The sequence below is a fragment of the Ptychodera flava genome, chromosome 12, assembly GCF_041260155.1.
Source record: "Ptychodera flava strain L36383 chromosome 12, AS_Pfla_20210202, whole genome shotgun sequence".
Taxonomy (NCBI): domain Eukaryota; kingdom Metazoa; phylum Hemichordata; class Enteropneusta; family Ptychoderidae; genus Ptychodera; species Ptychodera flava.
In genome coordinates this window covers 12203539-12223910 of record NC_091939.1, presented here as the reverse complement: position 1 = coordinate 12223910, position 20372 = coordinate 12203539, and the positions used below count along the sequence as shown (strand labels likewise).

Sequence of the window (20372 nt, the reverse complement as noted above, 5' to 3'; positions counted from 1 at the left end):
ATGACCACAGAACAAAGACAGACAAAGAACCTGTGATTTTAATATAGTCAACTGATGTAAAGAGATAAACAAACACTTAAAAAGTTTTATCTCTTTTTGGGTGTGGACTCCTGATTTTTTGTTGAAAAATAACATGAATTGGTATTCAGGTGAATATTTTACATTTGTCCTTGATAAATACAGATATATGAATATCTCTGACAATACTACCATATCGGCAATGGGAGATACTTCCTGAATTAAGTACAGTTGTCCTCGGTCTTTTTAAAAATGTCAACAGTCCGTAAGACAAGGTTAGTCAAACTAAACAATGGACGCTGAATCACCAACTGCCTACCAATGTTTTTTTTCAATAATTATTCATGAGTCAGAACAGGATTTATAACAACTGATGACAAACTTCCTGTTCATGGAAATTTACCGACTGAAAATGATTTATTTTTTCCCGTAGGTGGGGATTACGGTGCCACAGTGTGGAGGAACTTATCACACTCTGACTATACACAAAGCAAGGTAGTTTTTTAAATCTCTATAATCAAAACGATATGAACTCTTTGAAAATTTGCTTTGGCGATTTTTTAGCCTATTTTTTTATCATAATGATCATGTCACATTAACATTATTTTGCCCCTGAAATTTAGAAATTGAATTTTTTTGAAAATTGCCATAAACAATGATGAGATCTGAATGTTCACAAAATAGCAGTTCCGGTGACCTTCCCATCTAATTCTATGCCAGCTGTTGGTTTTTGGGAAATGTCACTAAAGTAATTTTAGCTCTGTTCTGCTTCTGACATTAGAACCCCCTTTATTGCATGTCACTTTGGACAGTTCCCCTTGTTATCAATTATTATGGTTCCAACCATGTCAGGATTCCATGAAGGAAGAAGTGATGAATATCACGCAGGTTCATTTTTTAAAAAGCAAAATAAAACTGTTGTTTCTTTTGACTTTCAGTTAATCATGATGGGCTGCAGGTGAAAATTTTGTCATGAAAAAAAGACCATGAGAAATACAGGAAGTGTAATATTACTATCTACAGAACATACATACTGGCAGCCACATGTGTCTACACCACCCTGTATCTATAACACTGCAAAACCTGTGACCTTCTGACTTCTATAAGCAAAATCCTTTACAACTATGTGTCACCTCAGGTAATTTCTGTGCTAGCCATCTCAACAGAAATACCGTGAAACTTCCATTGACGACTAGTTTGTAAATTAGGATATGACTGATTCTTTTTTGCTATTCACACAAACAAAGATAATTGTCAAATTCTTAGTCAACTTGTACAAGACAAATGATTTTTGTATTTTAGGAAACTGTAATTTCTTCATGCACATGAACTCACAGAATTAAAACAGACAAATTACTAAGCAACTCATGTTGCTTGAATTGAAAATACAGTTGGATAAATATGGGTTTTACAGTAGAGAGTGGTATCAGTTCATAGTGAGGATAATGGCCGTCTTTCACTATTCATATGCAATTACGTCCTTGTAAAGAACCAAGAGAGGAATGTTTCATTGAGAAGTGGTTGAATCAATCTTATCAATGACATTTTCATGGAGACGTGCAAATAACAGGGATTTAAACATCAATACTTGGGCACAGCCCTGTGTTTGTTCAACAAAATAAATGACCTTCCTCTTACGAATAAATTTGTTCAATGCAAGGAAACCAAACCTAGCCTATTTTGATTGCAGAGACTGTTCTTGAATTTTTGAAGCTAAGTTGTTTCACGGCATATAGACTTTAAAAAACCTTTTCAGTTTAAGAGGTTTAAAGACCCCTTCAATGCAGTCGTGGGAAATCACAATTTTTTTATTTTCATCAGAAATTTCATATCTACTGCAATAAGCATCTTTATCACATAATTAAAAACATTTGTGAAAGAAAAACACAGAAGGAAGAATTCACCCTGGTATGTGTATTGGAACTTTCTGTATTATATGTGAACGTAGAAAAAGATATACCATGCTACTCTTTACAAATACACAGTGATACAGACAAAAACTGTGTTAGCAACAGGTGGTTTTTGGATTACACTACTCGGCAAAAGTTGACAGGAAATATCCTGGTTTGTTTGATTTTCATTTATTTCATGAGCTAGCAAATCTTAAGGTGTGAAATGATAAAGTTAATGGGAATAATAAAGTTAAACTTGTGTGTATGTGTGTGTAGACAGTGTGGAAAATATCTAAACACCGTTTTACCTTAGAGGTGATGTTGGAACAGCGCCCTCACTGTTCACACTGCACCAACCTACCTTATGTATAAGTACACAAGCATCCATGCAGCTGACATTTCCTTCAATGTTGTATAAACACATAGCCAACACGTTATAAAAGGTACTCATGGTCAAGAGAACCATGTATAACAACATAAGCGATGATTCTATAAGTTCCAGTGGGAATAACAATGAGAATACATAATCCTTGAGTGGGCAAAATACAAAATTGAGATGAGAATGGAGCTCAATATAATTTTCCTACCTGAGTGAGTTTTTCTCTCAGTTTATCCAACTCTGCTTGTTTCTCTTTCCTGGCGGCTTCTCTTGCTTTGGTGACGGCATCGATTTTCTCTCTGTGCGCTGCACGGTTCTCTTGTCTGTGAGCCTCCATTTCCTGTCATGTTAAAAATTGAAAATGATAAAATTGTGTTTGCAATAAAAGAAAAAAGAAACACGGCCATTACATTACTGCATCACTTTCTTAAATGTCAGGGATCAGACAAGAGTTTTCTTTTTTCTTCTCGGACTCACCTCTCTGAGTGTGGATATGGTGTTCTGGAAGGACAGCGCCATCTGTCGTTCTTGTTCCAGCTCCTCTCTCAGCCTGGCCAAGTTCTTGGCGGCCTGTTCCTCCCAGGATTCCTGCTCTCGGCTGATATGTCGTTCCATTTCTTTCTCCCAGATTTCTCTCTCCTTGGCTATTGCACTTTTGATCTGTGAGGGCAGTAGAATAAAACAATGACAACATCAAACACTTGGACCTATCCTGCATCATCGTCATGAACAACCAGAACTGTCTGCAAGATTGGCAAAGTGGAGCAATAAATGGAAAAATCAAAAATTTAAAAGCCTCATCATCATCAAAGACCTGGTCTATATTTTTCTGCAGGTACAATAGTCAATGTTGCATTATAATTTTTAGCAACACTTTGTAATTTGTTTATGTTGTTCACTCCATTTCCTGTCATTTTATACAATGTACCTAATGATGTGCTGCTTTTCAATTTCGACTTTCAAATATTTTCATGATTACTGCAAAATGTGTTCGAATTTTCAAAGTGAATGTATATTTTTAAAAAAAGACCCAAACATCATTTGATTGTATGGTTTATAGTGCATATGGACGCATTCCTCGGATATCATCTTGTGCCACGCTTGTACAACTTTGCGACAACCTTCACACAAGTTTTAAAGGCAATACCTTAACTTGTTTCAAGGTTTGACAAGGTTGTAAGACATCACAGTGAAAACTTACAATCTTGTACCACGCTTGTGATAATTAAATTGCAAGGTTTGTAACTTCAAGTTTGTCACAAGCACTTCACAAGCACTTCAGTCAAGCCAGGTTATTGCTGCAAATATGCAGCAACACATGATTGACAGATTGCCCACTATTTCATTACCAGGGAGTATAGTGTGTACCATTGCACTTCGTGACCTGTCATATGCAAGCAACACAAAAATTTATCTTTCATTTGTATTTTATATTCATTTATTTTCGTAACAGACAATCCTCTTGTTAAAATAATAATAACTGGTATATAATTGACACTTCAGTTAAGCTGGCATAACTCGGCAACATTGCATGGATATAAGAGCGCATCTATAGTATACCGTAGTGACATTAATAATAGTACCCTTTGACAATACGATTGGGTATATCATGGTTGGATCAACAACTGAATTTTTGGAAAACAAATTTTTAAAACAGGGACTTGTCTGTCTTGCAAGTTACACCTTGTATGTTCTACGAATGATACCAAAATGCAAGCAGTTTCGAACGAAATGTGCGTCTGTTATGGTCTGTACGGACACGTCGTAAACTTTTGTATACTGCAAATCTGTACCTTAAAAATATCGACTGATGAGAACTTTTCATTGTAGAAACAGACAAGTAAATGTCAATGCATTCAATGTTTGGTATAAGCAAGGACCCGCTACTCCCTCCAAGCAGAGTAGTGGCTGTGCTCGAAGCTAGCTAAATATCACATCATAGTAGGCCTATGCCATGGTACGTACATTCACAGTCCCTCTATCCAAAGTGTGTATCCCATCGATGTCGCTAACAAAATCTCGCCTTCTGATGACATGAATTGAGGTAAAAGGCTTTTGTCCATGTGTTCAGCGTTAGAATTATATTGCCGAGCACAAATTTGAGGTTTAGGATTACACTCCATCCCGAGCCGCTGTACGCAAATCCAATGCGCTACTTGCAACGTCAAACACGTCCTGTGTATCCAGCGACGAGGAGCCTAGCCGACATGTTTACACTCTGAGGTCACGGTTCATCAAGTTCAGTTCGCGCATTGATATTGATTCTTCGTGCTGAAAGAATTTGTACTCTCTTTTTAGTCTTTCTGTGGTAAAAATAACCATTTTCATTAAACTAATAAATTAAATGCTATAATGACGTTGCAAGTAGCGCATTGGATTTGCGTACAGCGGCTCGGGATGGAGTGTAATCTTAAACCTCAAATTTGTGCTCGGCAATATAATTCTATTGGTGCAGATGTAGAGGATTGGTGCAGATGTAGAGTCAATTCCACGCGTTTAAAATCGGAACTACATTATCAATCGCGTAATGATATATAGATATCACTTCCGTTAACGTCATGAGGCTTGATCGGCGCGAAGTTAGATTTTGGTACCATCGGCTGTGTACTTGTGATCAGGGAGTTATCTAGTGGACAATTTCGTGATCTTTCTATGGAATCGCCAGCCAAATGATATCACAGTGTTGGAAAAACGTGTATACAGTACAAGGGACAGACGGAGTTCTAATTTTGTGAACGCGAAAAGCAGTAAAGATGCTGACTATATTTGTATGTACAGCCACGGTTGTCGTGGAGGGACCGTGGCACAGCACGGAGACGGGAGACCTGCAACCGAAAATCTTAGCGTCTGCGAGCCGTTTACAAATGTAAGTCAATGTACCGTCCGTCTGTACATCGCTATTATGTTCTGTAATCCTTGTATTCCTATGTTTACCTACAGATAAATTTTCGTTGAGAACTGATTCATACTGAATTCACTTTCGTTTCACAACAGTTACAGTAACCATGGAGGTGGTACTACCTCCATGCAGTAACTAAGTGCTGAGATTTTTGCAGATTGTCGCCGTCATGTATGTAAACAACATACGGAGAGTTGTCCGTTGTCGGACATTAAATCATTAAACGATCGTGAATATTTATGCATTTTTCTGCATCAATTTTTCAACTTGACTCTGTCTCATTTTCAAATAATTATTGATTTCTTTCATGAAATTTACAATGTTTGGTCAAACGGTAAAAGACTTACACTCTTCCCTGAACGATTTGTATTTTTCAGAATGCATTGCTGGTTCTCCAATTAAAGCCTAAAAGGGACAAGAAATTCAGAGAACAGAAAGCCAAATCGCAGCCTTTGACAGTAATGTAAATATAATGAAACTTCTCAAGCCAAAAGAAAATATCTTGAAGACACTTATGTGGCATGAAATGAACAGGGCATATAAATAAATTGTACCACAATTTGAATTTAACCTTTTTATTTCTCTGTTGTCTTTTTTAAATAATAACTATTTGCGCTGACCATTGTTTCTCGTGAAACTGGTATTTCAGAGCTTAGTTTGATAAAACACATCTTGTGCTGTCCACAGTCTGTCTTAGATTTGTCAGGTTTTCATTGGCCATGTCTACAAGTGTCACTGTGATTTTACAACTGTGTGTACACATCTGAGCTGAACTTATTATATTTTTGGAGAAGATAAAAATTTTGAAACTTGTTGTGGTACAATACAAGAAATTTTGCTACCTCTTAATTGTGTCGCTTCTTTGGTTTTCAATATGTATCAGTTTTCTTACTATTACTGATCCAGAGCTGACTGTTGTGGAATTATACCAACTTTTGAAGGCAATTTTGCATGTGTGTAATTTGCAGCAAATTTGCAGTAACATGGAAAATAATGTGCTGTATGGAGTTTGCGGCAAATTTTCAGTAACATTAAAATTAATTTGGCGGAAGTTGCTGCAAGGATTGTGCCGCAAATTTGCTGCAAAGAGTTTGCAGCAACATTGCAGCAGGGAGTTTGCTGCATATTTGCAGCAAGTTCACAAGAAACCTAATTTGCATCTGAAAATGAATCGCCGGCTTATTTGCAGAAAAAAGTTTGCTGCAAATTTACTGCAAAGCTTGCGGAAAATTTGCAGTAATAGTTTGCGAGAGGCCTAAAATTTTGGTAAGGTAATTGAAATTGAGATCTGTTGATGTAAGAGGTAAGTTTTAAGTCCAACGATGTACTTTGGATTTTGGGTAGGGTAGTTCAAATAAAGGTTTGGTGATGAGAGCCATATTCCAGCCATAATTGAGGACATACTTTGTGTACACATACTCTCTAGCATGTTGTTGTCTCATTCTTGATTGCCAAACCTACACTCGTAACACATACAATATTGGTTCTTTTAATAAATAATGAAGTCACTGTGTTATCAAATCAGTCAAATCTGGTTAATATCCCGCAAATGTGGCACTGAGTGCCTGTGGCATGATGACCCCAACTGGGCTCAATATAGTTGCCTATGGCAACGGGCAGCAATAATGCTGGCAATGAAGCAAAGGCTTATGGGTAATATACAACCTTGATACAACCTTTGATAGATGAATATACCAGCAGACACACATAGTGTTCCACAACCTTGTTAAAAGCTTGTAATTCTCAACCTTCCACTTTCCTGAACCTTTTGAATTGTTACAAGCTTGTAAGATTCAAACTTGTCCCATGCTTGTGTAAGTTTCATGTCAAGCGTGTTGACAAGCTTGTTAACACGGATGTGACAAGGTGGAGAGTCATATGGTCTGTACACTTGTCACAAAGTTGAAAACATAACTTGTCTAAAGTTTGTTACAAGATGATATCTTTGGCAAGTGGAAGCATTCCTCGGAATATGATGTGCTTTCCTGACAGTTTGTGGAGATGTAGTGTTGGCACGTTTCTTTTCAATCAAATCTTTTAATGAACAATGTGACAATGGTATAGTTATGTTAATCAGCTGATGTCTCTAAAAAGATCACGCATTCACAGTGGCTATAATAAACCATGTATGTTCCCCAGTGTCTTTGCCAAGCTGCCTGGACATTTAACATGGAGACAGCCCACCCTTTCTAGTGCCATGCTCTGATTACGCAAGTATTTGAAGTGAAATATGTAAGAGCTTTCACAACAGAGTGACACAGCATGCATTGAATCATATGTCCGAGCTCATGATTTTACAAATGATAGACAGGCCACACTGATGGCTTGCTGCCGTCAAACGATACAATCACAGAAGCTTGAAAGATATCATGGTTGCTAATATTGCCCATGTTTCTATTGCACTGCACAGAATACACTGAACAAACACAAAAGTGCACTGAACAAATACAGAAGTGTGCTTGACCAATCATATACTACGGTATACACACTAGTTTTACCGATAGGACTGACAACATTTATGATGAAAAATTTGTTAACCTGGCTTCTTACCCTGTTTCCAATTACATAAAATTCCTCATCCTTCATGTGACGTTGAAAGATTCAAAATTAGAACCAAATATGTAAGTAAACAGCTGTGTACTGAACAATTGTGGTAAAGTAGTGGTGGTGAGGGATATGAGGGGTCATCAAACTGAACACAAGTATAAATAGTATCAGTGCCAGATAGGTAAGATATCAGTATCTAACGTAGACAATAAGATTTCAATAAGATTTCAAATATTCAGTAAATACTGAAGATTTTCAACTCCACCAGCTGTGAAGCAAATTTTATGAATTTTTATCTTTTCATCAGACATGAAACATTGCCTTGAAAGCATCCTCATGTTGTCGCTGGTATGGTCAATTTTCGATATACCATGTTACACTCTGTTAAAGGTTAAAAACTGAGAAGTTGAAAAGAAGTTGATACGAAGTTGAAAACATTTATAGAAGGGAGACTTAAACAAATTGAGACAGAACATTGTGAGTGGGAAGAGAAAAAGAAGGCAAGACTACAACTGTGCATTAAGTAAGAGAATGGCAGATACGTTACGTGTTGCAAAAATGGTATCGAAATAAAAATGGGGAGGGAACTACAGTTCATCAAGGGGGCAGCAGTTTGAAAGGGAAAAGACTAGAATAATGACATTTATTATACATTTGGATTAGTTTGGAATTTCTTCATTTACATCTTGTGGCAGCTGCCTGACTGAAGACAGATTATTTTTTCTTAATGACCAGAACGCATGACAAGGCCAGAATTATTAGAGTACAATCGTTGCTATGGATTTGTGGTTTATTTCAGACGATCTGGCTCAATAGTATCAATTTGCATCGAAAGGCAAGGACAGGTTTTTGTCTGTCATTGCAGAAAAGTCACAAAATATCACCTTGACGTTTCATCTTTGCCAACCTGACACATACATTTAGCTGCCTGTAACAAGAGACGGACCATAATTATTTGGAATAGGATCTTATGGAGGACACTCAATGCCACCAACGCATCTCAAATTTTTTTCTTTTTGTACCTGTTCTTTGGCCTCTTCTCGCATCTTCTCTCCGAGGTTTCGTGTCGCGTCTTCCTGCTGCCGAAGTCTCTCCCGAGTCAGCTCTAATTCTTCCTCTTTGGTCTTTGGGAAAGAGCAAAAAAGACCAAATTACAAACTCTTAACATCAAAATGTAAGTAAATTTTGCCTTCACCAACAACTCCTTTTCTATTAGTTCTTTACAGAGAGTGTCATAAATGATATATGGTAAATGTCACAAAAATGGCCCTAGGTGATAAAAAGTATCTGGTTCACAGTGCTTTAACATTTCTGCCGAGGAAGGCTATCACAAACAATAGTACTGTCCCTGGTGGAACAGAGTATCTAGCAAAATGCTTTCAGCAAGATTTCTGCAGAGAACGGCTGTCTGAAAAAATTGCGGCGTGCATGGTCGTTCTTTTTATGATTAGAGATAATTAGGGAATGTAGAAAATCCTTTTCAAAAGTATGTGATTTAAGGGCAGAAAACAGTGACACATCATCACCCTCTGATATCAAAGGACTGAAGGACTTCAGACTGTGTAGGTGTATTTTTTGTGAATTTTTCAGCTGCTATCATGTCATACTTGTTTTCAATAGACCTATATCTGCCTAGGTATTGAAGGACACGTGGCTCGTACAAGGCATGGGGTCCTCAAACTGAGAATGTCAGAGTTGACAACATCCGCTGTAAAAATGGAAACGAAGGAGGGTTTGAAAAAAGCAACATTACAGATGAGAGACAGACAAGCTGAAATCGGGGAAACAACATGACAGAAAGTAAGGTTACAGGGAAGCTGGAAAAGCATACCAACAAAATCTGCTGGAATTCCGCCATTTGCTCGGCTATTTTGTCTTCTTGCTTGGCTAAATCATCTCGTCTTTCTCTTTCAGATTGGTTCTTCACCTGAAGTGCATAAACAGCATAGAGAGTACAGCATGTTAGCTTGGACAGTGTGTAAGAAACAGAACTTAAAAAAAAAAAAATTTTCAATTTTCTTTGGATGAAAAGTACGTTTCACTTCAATAAAGTACAATCACAAATTCTCGGTCACATTTCATAGATATGCAAAAAAATCTAGGTTCATTATGAAAAATTTTACTTCTCGAAAACTTGTCAAGCTTCTGATGGAAAACATCAAATATGTAAATTCTGCCATCTTATGACAATATTTTAGTTGTTTGTTTGTTCAGTATAAATTAAGTAGAATCATACCATAGAATGATATAGGATTAGATGTTGACAATCAAAAGTCTATTCAAATCATAACTAGATAGGATATTATTTCTGTACAAATAAATATTTAGATTATTTAATTTCCTGAATATATCAGAAATTCGCTTGTAAAAGTTTGAGCATGCTTCAGCTACAAGTAAAGTGACAACAAGGTTATTGAAAGAGAATGAGCAAGCCTATGGATTTCAGTCATAACCACAAAAGCACTTATATCATGAAACTAGTAAATGACCTGAATAATGTGGACAGATAGCAAAGTCACCTCTATAAAGTCCAGTCAGGTGATTTTTTCTGCAAACCATACAGTTTTCAAAATTGTTTTGAGTTTAATTTGATGGTGGGAAAAGAAGGACAGGAAAAATTTGATACCTCAGTCAATTCCCTTTCCTTTTCTCGGTCAATTTCATCCCTGAGATTGTTCAAAGCCATGTCCTTCTCAGCTTGGAACGCTTTCATTTGTCGCTCTCTTTCCTCCACTGCCTTCTCTCTGGCTTGAATTTCTTCCCTGATGTGAGACTGCATCTCAATCAACTTCTCCTGCAGCTGACGGTTCAACATTTCCTTCTCGGCCAGGTCACTCTCCAGCGCCAGGACGCGTCTGTTTCGGTGCTCCATTTCCTGGTTCACAGTGGCTATCTCCTTGGCGAGCTTGTCCTTCAATCCGTCGTATGTTTCCTCCTTTTCCTGGAAGAACAAGAGATGAATGTAATAGGTTATTTTTTGTAGCTCTCTCTAATTAAAATTTCAAGGTTTTGTTGAATGAATAATTTGTTTTTGATAACAGGTAATACACAAACAAAATTCAATTTAAAGTAGATGTTATTCTTCATCATCTGCCGTGCTAATCACCTTGAAACTCTACTGCTTTTGGACACTCCCATTGTAGTCTTTATTCAAACTTGGACTTTTCATAAAGCAAAGAGGGTGAGTGACAGGTACATGTACACAAATTCCAACAGAAGAAGAATATTTACACCCTGGTTGTAACTCTTTCCTTAGCTTCACCCTGATACCCCTATTTCAATATAGTTACACCCAACCATCCCCAGTACAAACAACAGTATTGCCCTATCATGCTGGACTAGTCAATTAAAACAAGGTTTGTTCAACCATCTGCCATCTTTTATCCCCAATAATTTGTGAATTATAATTTCATAATGATTTCATTATTCATGATAAACTACCCTGTACCTTGAAAAATTAAAAATAAGATGAAGGTAAGACGTGATTAATCTTCATCCAAAACACAATCAATCTTTTTTGCGGGATTCAAAGAAATACTAAATCTTAAATTAGCTCTTATATCATGATGACTGCAATTACTATCTTAGTTGTTTCATAATTTAATTTTCATTCATGTGGAATGACTGATTTTTCATAACTCCATCTTTACAATACTGTCAAATATAAATCAAATACACGACTTTCATTGAAAACCACAATGTAATAACTTTCTCAATATACCGGTAATACTATCTCACCACAGAAAATACAGGAGGAAATATTACATGTTCTGGGAGGTACATCTTTGTTGAATATTAAGATGTTTGAAAAAGTCACCGAAACAGACAAATTTCTGTTGATACATCTTTCAGAAGTGTTAGTCAATCTTTGAAAATAAACGTGATCGCAACTGGTTGAAAAAACACTCCTTTGAACAAGAAAATCGCTGCATCCTCAAAGATCAAAAATTGTTTTCTTGATCATTACATGTGTACATGCAAAAGATTTATAATTATCAAAATGTGCGCAGTTTCCCCAATTAATATTCTATAATTGGTCTCTGTTGCTGTGGTAACCATCTTCATGCTTAAAAAATACAGTTCTTTGTTCCTGAAAGTAGCTAGACAATGAAGCCACAGTTTGGCAAACATGTTTTTGGTTCAGAGAAGGGACTCTTATATATAATATGTAGTTTCAAGCATCCTGTTCGGACTACTTGGTGCAATCTGCAATGTGATTTCAGATTGCATTTCATACATACATGAATTTTATTCCTGGAAACTGTCTTAAAAATGCATGTTCTTTCAGATGAATGTAATACAGTAAATCTTATACAAACACAAGAAATTTCACCCTGACTCATGCAGATACATCTGGTCATACACAAATCCTATCAGGACATGAAACGTCACTGGCACAGCCGAGGCAGCATTAACCCTTTGAGTGCCCAAGTCAATTTTTGCCACCTTTATAAAATATGCCCCAGTCAATTTTTTTTTTCAGAATTTTGTCAAAATTTTGATAAGAAACTGTAGTCAATGAAATGTAACAGCAATTTTGTCCAAATTTATCAAAAATATTACAGAAAAATTCACAAAAATTGGTAAAATGTTGCACTAAAGTTTTGGTGGGAAAAATTACAGCACTCAAAGGGTTAACCAACTACAATTATTTATGTGATACATAGTGCAAAAGTGGAATGTTCGGTCATTTTGAATAATAATTAAATGAATAGAGAGTGCCAAAAGATGGATGACTTTCAGAAGAACAGTCAAGTCACTTCGAAGTATTGGCATCGGCAGTACGCATAATATATGCCATGCAATGTTGTAGCGTATGGCAGGCTTTACATGCTGGGGGCTGACCTACAGCATTTCAGAAGCTTTAATCTCATTGGTCAGTTTGTACATCTAGATTGGTGCAACAAAGAAATATCATGAAATGGACTAATCAGAAAGAGCTTTGCAAATGCAGAACCACTGCATGTCAACCTTTTTACAAGTCAACATGTAGTGATTCAAAAACCAAGTTCTCAGTCGACGCTTTCAGTAATTACTCAGAAAAAAGATATGCATGAGCAAGAATATGCAAATTCTTATATATAATACTTCTTCTTAACTTCCATATGCTTAGCACAGGATATTAAGAGGGATGTTGTGACAAACAAAACACACTTCATCAGGAAATATCACAAAGACTGACAGGAAAGACACTCACTACAAGTTGTTTCTTGGTGTCGTTTTCAAGTGCTTGCAGTTTGATCTCCAAGGTAGCCGTCCTCTCTGCCAACTGTTGTTTGTTGTTCTCACTTTCCTCCAGGCGGTTTTTGGCTTCTTCTAGTTCCTAAAACAGTCATGTTAATAAAATATTCAGCCCTGTTATAAAGCTTCGGCTTTTTAATTAAGATGAAATTAAGGAGACATAACTGTTGGGAAATCCTTTGGTACAAAAATTAACCTGCTTCATTTGTTCTGTGTGATATTTTCAATTTCAATCTAAAGGCAATCTTTATTAATCTAAAAGAAATCTGAAAAGACTGCGCGTAATTTTCATTTCTGGATAAAGATGAACATTGTTAACTAGCTGCAACACATCATTTCAATATCCTGTTATGGAACAAAGTACATTTATATGAATTCAAGGTGGCAATGATGGCTCATTGCATTATGGGATTAAGGTGCGAAGCATTATGGGGTTAAAAAGGTGAGAAAAAACACATCCATGCTGGCGTACACAGCAATTTCAAAGTACATGTATACATTGTTGCATGAAGTCTCTTCATTGCTGACAGCTTTATCATTTTTACCATCACAGTTTCCCACTGGTGTGGTTTGAGCCATTTAACAGGAAACTTGGAGATAAATGGTACAAAAATAGCAACAGCTTCTTTTTGACATTTCATTGACAGCGAAGCTGTCATGACAAAGAGATCATGACTGACATCTTTTACAAATCTTGTTACTGCTAATGAAGTAGTCATGAGAGTACATGTACAGATAACCAAAAGGTTGGCAAATTTCATTGTTTATGTAAAGGGCGAGCCTTCAATCAGGCAATCGACCATTGAGAACAAAACGGATATTCTCATGCAACGTGTGAATACAAACAATTTTGCATTGGCTCTATTTTGCATATCATTATGTTTGCAGTGAAGAAAACAACTGAACAACTTAGAAAACAAGGTCAACTTTCTACCTTCCCTTGACCCATTGCACCTTGACCCCCTGGTGACCTATGACATATGGACATTTTTCCGAGCTGGGTTCAAAGGGTTAGTGAAGTGCCTTGATGTCCTCACCAGAACTCCCATAAAATGGTTGTATATAACCTTGATATAATTATATGCCATCCTGAATAAAAACGCTGTACCATACATAGGCATGCATATTCCATAATGGTAATTCAAGAAACCATACATGTATGCTAGTGTACATGACCATGTACAAAGCAGAATAAAAATATGGAGGGTATAAAAAAAAATTTGATAGAAATGAGAATAGACTATAGCAACAGAATGATGCAATGTGTCTCATTAAATAATGTAAAATGCTGATCCTGCAAAAACATGTTTTACTATTCTCTCATTGAGTGTTTCTGCAAGATTGTAAAATTTTTATACTGAAATCAGAATAATAATTCTATATTACTGCCCTTTGGCAATATGAGAAACATGGGCAGATTCATATACTTTCACATTCTATAAAATGTACTCTTAGCTTTACATAGATATTAATACTGGAAATCGCTTCTGATATGATTCAAATATCATGTAATATTATGAAAAACTGGAGAAATCTAGAGCTTTTTTCTGAATTTTTCACAAATTTTGTGTTAGGCATGATACTTGATGAAATATTGATAATTATGTGAAAAGAAGGAAATAAAAAATTGTCAAACTTGGTAAAACTATTCTATCCTAGCAATAAAAAGATCTCAAGAAATATAGTCACACAAAACCTGAAAATATCTAACGTCCAACATAAAAATAAAATATGTCAATTTTTCTGTAACAAGATCACTGGATATGACAGTAGCTTCTTGATATCAAGAACTTTGTACGATATAGAGCTTTGTAAGTTGCAAGGACGAAAACTGGTTTTCATTGACTTACCACAATATACAGAACTGACTTGTTGGTCGGAACAAAAGGAAACGTTTTCAGGGTATTTGGATGCACTTGCCGTCTAGCAGGACTTGCTAATACCAACTCTAAATTCTGGCTTGTCTCTGAGCCTGACATCTCCGTGAGAGTACCACTGACTGCCATTACGTACCTCAGACCAATGTCATGACAAAGTTGAGAAAAGAATCCCTTTTTTTTCAAAAGACAGCAGAGATTTTAAATTCACCGAGCCCTGAGCTATGTATGTGTCAGTTACAAGTGGAATGCACTACTGATCAGCTGTGGTTGGTCGTTATTTACGACAGCTCCACAAAGGATTAGAGAGGGATTCCCTCTAAACAATGCCTGGGTTTGTATCTGAGCAAACAGGACACACAAGGCAGAATATACAGCCGCAAGCTCCCATTGGTTCACAAAACAACGAACATTCAACACTGAAACACGATGGAGCCCTTTGTAACCATGACACAAAGTGTACTAGGACTGAAGTATTTTACAGCTCAGGTAACCGATTTGACAGTGTGAGGACAAAACTTGTAGAATGGAAACAATGTTTACTCCAGTCAACCGTGAAAGGAGAGACAGACTAAAGGACATGTTGAAGGATCAGAAAAAATGCCGTGTATTTACTGGGTACAACATTCACTGACATGATCAATGAAAACTTGGAAATTCCGGCAGATTTTTTTCGGCCCTTCAGAAATCACAAATAACATTGAATTAGGTCCAGCAATCTTATTTCATGACCTACTTATTAAAACTTTGAAAATCAAGCTTAAGGCACAAACAACTGACAAGGGGCAGGTCACAACATGAAATGGAACTCACTAGAGTTTTTCATTCATTCATATATCTTATGAATGCATGCAGATGTACAAGCTGTGATCGTGACATTGAATTCTCCTTGGACAGAAATATTCAAGGTAATTTTAAATGTTTGTGTAAAGTAAGAAAAAAATAGTAATTTTTATGTTATTTTTGACCAGTGTGCAGCTGTCCACAACTTTGTTATGATGAGATGAACAGCAAATGTAAAGAGGTCAGCCAAAATAAACAGTCTGTTGAAACAATGTGCCTATAGAGTAGCCAATAGCATTCCACTGTCGCTGCCTGGCGGTAAAATTCAAATGTTGCTACAAAGGCCATGTACGGTCCGGCATGGACGGCAGTATACACATTGTATTTACCGTGCACTTCACATGAACCAGACAAGAAGCTTTGAAATAACCGCCTCTCAGTATCTCAATAGGAAGCAAAAGAGTCAACAGAACAAATTCACAGAGACAGACTTCAAAGGGATTAATCACAAAATCTGCATTTTCACAATCCCCTCCTTTCTGAATGCACTGACAGAAATTTAATGGTTTTTTGAGTCCAATCATTTGAATGTCTCTATGGAACGCAATAAGAAGTTCATACATACCAATTAAATGATAAATATAATGCGAGTATGGGAAGGTCTTTTAACCAAATCCTGTTGCCAATCTGAAGACTCAAGGATTTTTACACTATGCAAAACACTCACAGCTGGGGAATTCATTAATAAATTCTACAAAAGATGGTTGACATATTATGTAATTGGATAATGCCTGAAGCCACAATACTTGTTCTATAAGATGTCATTGAAAATCTCTGTCTGACATCTGCTCTTATCTCTAAAATTTCTAAAAATAAAACTGGATTATGATTTGAAGTTAAAAAGTGGAAGTTCTCTTTTTCTCAATAAGTATCATAAAAAATATGAAGTTGGGTACAAGTCAAACACAAACAAATAAGCAAACGAAACACTTTTCATCGTACTAAAAAATACAACGATTTGCTCTCACCTCTTGTAAAGCTTCAATCTGTGTTCTGGAACTTTTCTGCTCGTTGAACAGTTCTTCCTTTGCATTATTTATTTGTCTTTCAAGCTCCAATCTCTCAAGCTGTGACATCTCTCCTTCTCCGTTCCTGACCCTGGTTCGCAGGTCATCGCGCTCCTTCACAATCGATAGAATCTAAAAAAACAAGATGATACGTAATGTTTTCTGAAGAAATCAGGAATGAACTAGCAGGATTGGACCTGGTTATCATGAATTGTTGTTCTGTTTTTTACAGTTAACCTACCAACTTTCAATTCTTTTTCAAATTTTTCATTCATTCATCTCTTTATCTCATTTATTTGTTTATTCGTGTGTTTTTATGCTACTGGCCAGACACTGTAATGCCTGCATCTGAAACACAGCCCCCTCAACGAAAATTATCAAAACAGTTTTGACAATGTTGTTGAGAAAAAAACGCCTGAAAGACTGCTTGAAGTGTTTCGCTTTTGGAAGGAAATTAGCAATGGTCAATTTCTTGTACTCTGTAAGCATTGACATGAATGTCTTGTTTTTGACGAATTTTGCTTGGGTCATGTAATAGAGTTGGTTAGTGTCGAAAATCACATTTCAAAGCAGTGTTAGTGTCAAAAATCACATTTTGTAATAGTGTTAGTGTTAAGTATCAAAAATCACATTTCGTAATAGTGTTAGTGTTAGAGTCAAAAATAATTTTTCCAATGGGTTGTACTGTTTGTGAGTATCCTTTCTACTGAATGGAATCTTCCAGAGACTGCATTCAGAGAAAGATCAAGAAATAGAGAAAGAGAAAGAAACAACTTCAAAAAGGGTTTCAAAAGGATGACTGTACTAGGTAAAGTCATTCCCATACTAAATTCCCATACAAAACAATGGTTTCTTCCAATTCTTTTGTAGCATGGGTGATTCTATGTACGAAAAAGGGATGCAACCAGGCATATATCAGTTGTTGAGATGAGGGACGGCATGCAATCCCATACCTCAGCAGCTGTCATTCCTGAGTCATCCTTGGCCTCTGTCTTTGGAGGAGTCACCTCCATCTGCGCCACGGTCCGTTTCTTGCTCTCAATCTCCTCTTCCAAATCTTTCAGTTCACGGCTGGCATGGTCTCTCTGAAACTCAAGCACCATCAGCTCAGATCTGTAATATGGAAACAAGTTGGTGATTAAAGTTCCGCTGAATTTGTTTTCTGTTCCCCCGTCCTGGATGAATTTCTGGGAGCCAGCCTTGGGGATGGTAGTTTAGCTTAAAGAGTGCCCAGAAATGTTGACCTAAGGCAGCTGATAATTATATAATTTCCAGATTTCGTTTCTGTACAAGTTTTTGGTACCAGGCCTCGAGGACAGTTACTATGTAAAATCTGTTTAACGGTGAGGTTACACCGTTTTATTTTCACAAGTAAATTGCAAGAGTTATTTCCGGAAATCACGTCTCTTACCAATGCTTGATTTTAAGTACCGGTGAATGAAATTCAGCCACACCTACACACTAATCACTGTAGCAGATGAAGAGTTGCAACAGAACAATAATCGTTTACAAATTTGTTCAAATTCAGTTCTAAAAATAAAGATGAGACGTACTTGAGGGACTCCGCCTTCTGATAGAAGTCCTTTGCCGTCATCTCTGCCTGTCTGGCGTCGATTTTGTTCCGTCGGAGAGCTTCATGGAGGATGTTCAGTTCCTTAAGGGCAATCTGGTGCCAAAACAAGATTAATATGAAATTGCTTTTCAGGTATGGCGCAACACTTCAAAAAATCCAAAAACTGATGGGAGCTGAATACGCCCCATGGCAAGTGTATTGGGCAGCTGGATTAAGAGAATGACGTCGTGACCAAAAAATCAGAAAATTATCTCAAAATATTTGCAATATCTAGATAGCTGACAATTGCACATTTTATCATCATTTTAAGATCTCTGACAGAGATCACTCTTAGATGCTTAAAAACCAAATTTCAAGAGTATCTGACAATTGAGCTAAAAGAAATTGATGATCTCATTAATAACAAAAAACCTCAGGCCCTGAAAATTTACAAAGTTTCCCAATTTTGTAATCAGTTATACACATCTGAGTGAAGTCATCCCTACAAACCAACATACAAAAATTAAAGCTGACTGGAGATTGTAGAGAGTATGATATTTTGACAAAAAATGAGAAAATCAACCCTGAAATTTCAGATATTTATGCAAAACAGAGAAGTTAATATTGATTTGATACTGATCAATGTATGCACACATCACTTAACACATGTGTCATGTCTTTTTTACCTTTGCACGTTTGCCTAATAAATCGTCACTACAGAATTCAAAGATAATTCTCAGTACCTTAAATATGATTGTGGCACCTACAAATAAAAGTCTCAGGTGGTCAACCATATTTTAAAAATGGTGGACTTCTACTTGTAAACCACACAGATTACAGAAGCAAAAGTAAAGGTTTAGGCTATACAGGAATATAATGCCAGAAATGGCTAAAATGGAAAAATGAATGGGTTTAGCTAGTTTCACGAACAAATAGAACTTTTTGAAATGGAAGCGATTGCATTTGTCTTAGTAGTATTTATGAGATCACTATCTCAAACTCTTGTTGTGGTGAGATGTCGATTATTTACCCACAATGCAATTCAATATCATGTAGTTTGCCACCCCCAACTCCAAAGCACAAGGCAAAAGCTATTTAAGGTAGCAAGAATTGCTGTGGTAAAAGTCTTCGAGTAGGTGTTAGAGGAGAACAAGCAACTGAAAAAAGGAATGAAAATTGCCATTATTACATCCCTTTTGAAAAATGTTCAGGGCCAAAATTTCTGGTGAAGGAGGCTTTCAGTAATTATGGCAGGAAAGCCTGGAATATCCATGACAACAATACACTTATAAGCAGGCTGTGATATTTTACCTCTTTCTTGGCCTTGGCGTCTCTGACATGGCTATCAAGATCGTGCAGTTGACTTGGAGGCGGTGAACGCAGGGACTGGCTATGACTTGTGTACATGGGTGTTTCATCCAGATGCTGAGGAAGAAACATAACTCACAATTGATTTTCTTGCACAACACTGACGAGGTAAAGAGCAAAACCTGAGCGACTAATCCCACATGGGCAACAAATAGAGAAAACGCCTTTTCATCTCTTGTGGATTGAAAGCTGTTCCTGAACCTGAAAAGTGTCTGATAAGACTTTTTTTATTTCATGCTATCAATTTTGAAATGTTTGTGAAGAAAATTGGAATTTTTAAATGGGGCAGGTACACACTATTTATCCATGAGTTCTGTTATATGCCCACATCTATATTATGCACCTTGAGGCAATATGAAATAAAAGATTAGAAAATGGTTTGCTCTTCCAAGTATCAACAGCTTTAACCCTTTCACCCCCAGTTCCCTGTATACAGGTCCAACTTTACCATAGAAAACAATGGATTTGGGACAAACCATGGTGGTGAAGGGTTAAGGTATCTGTTGAGATATTTTTTCCACAGTGTGTTATGCCCTGAGAAGTATCTTCTGAGAAACGAAACAATGGAGAATGAATTACTACTGAAAATCTTACACAAATGTGCAACTTTTTGTCGTTTGGCCTGAAAGTGAATAATCAAATCTGTGGTGAAAAAATTTCATGGTGGGACAGTTTTTGTTCACCTGTAAGGGGACGTGGTTCTTTGTACAGGCATCAAGCTTCACTTTGAATTTTGAAATGACTGTAAA

The 20372-nt window shown here is 36.7% G+C and overlaps 1 protein-coding gene across 18 annotated transcripts in view; it reads right to left on the bottom strand.

Annotated features, from left to right (window-relative positions):
• Positions 1–20372, bottom strand: part of LOC139145032 (golgin subfamily A member 6-like protein 25) — a 170981-nt gene that overhangs the window by 15169 nt on the left and 135440 nt on the right. For all 18 annotated transcript variants that reach the window (XM_070715944.1, XM_070715942.1, XM_070715949.1 and 15 more), the window contains 10 exons: positions 19567–19680; positions 18257–18369; positions 17657–17816; positions 16665–16835; positions 12933–13058; positions 10362–10676; positions 9567–9662; positions 8758–8859; positions 2767–2949; positions 2498–2629 (listed from right to left, as the gene is read on the bottom strand). In XM_070715944.1, the coding sequence (XP_070572045.1) occupies positions 2498–2629; positions 2767–2949; positions 8758–8859; positions 9567–9662; positions 10362–10676; positions 12933–13058; positions 16665–16835; positions 17657–17816; positions 18257–18369; positions 19567–19680 (1512 nt within the window). The remainder of the gene's footprint in view (positions 1–2497; positions 2630–2766; positions 2950–8757; positions 8860–9566; positions 9663–10361; positions 10677–12932; positions 13059–16664; positions 16836–17656; positions 17817–18256; positions 18370–19566; positions 19681–20372) is intronic.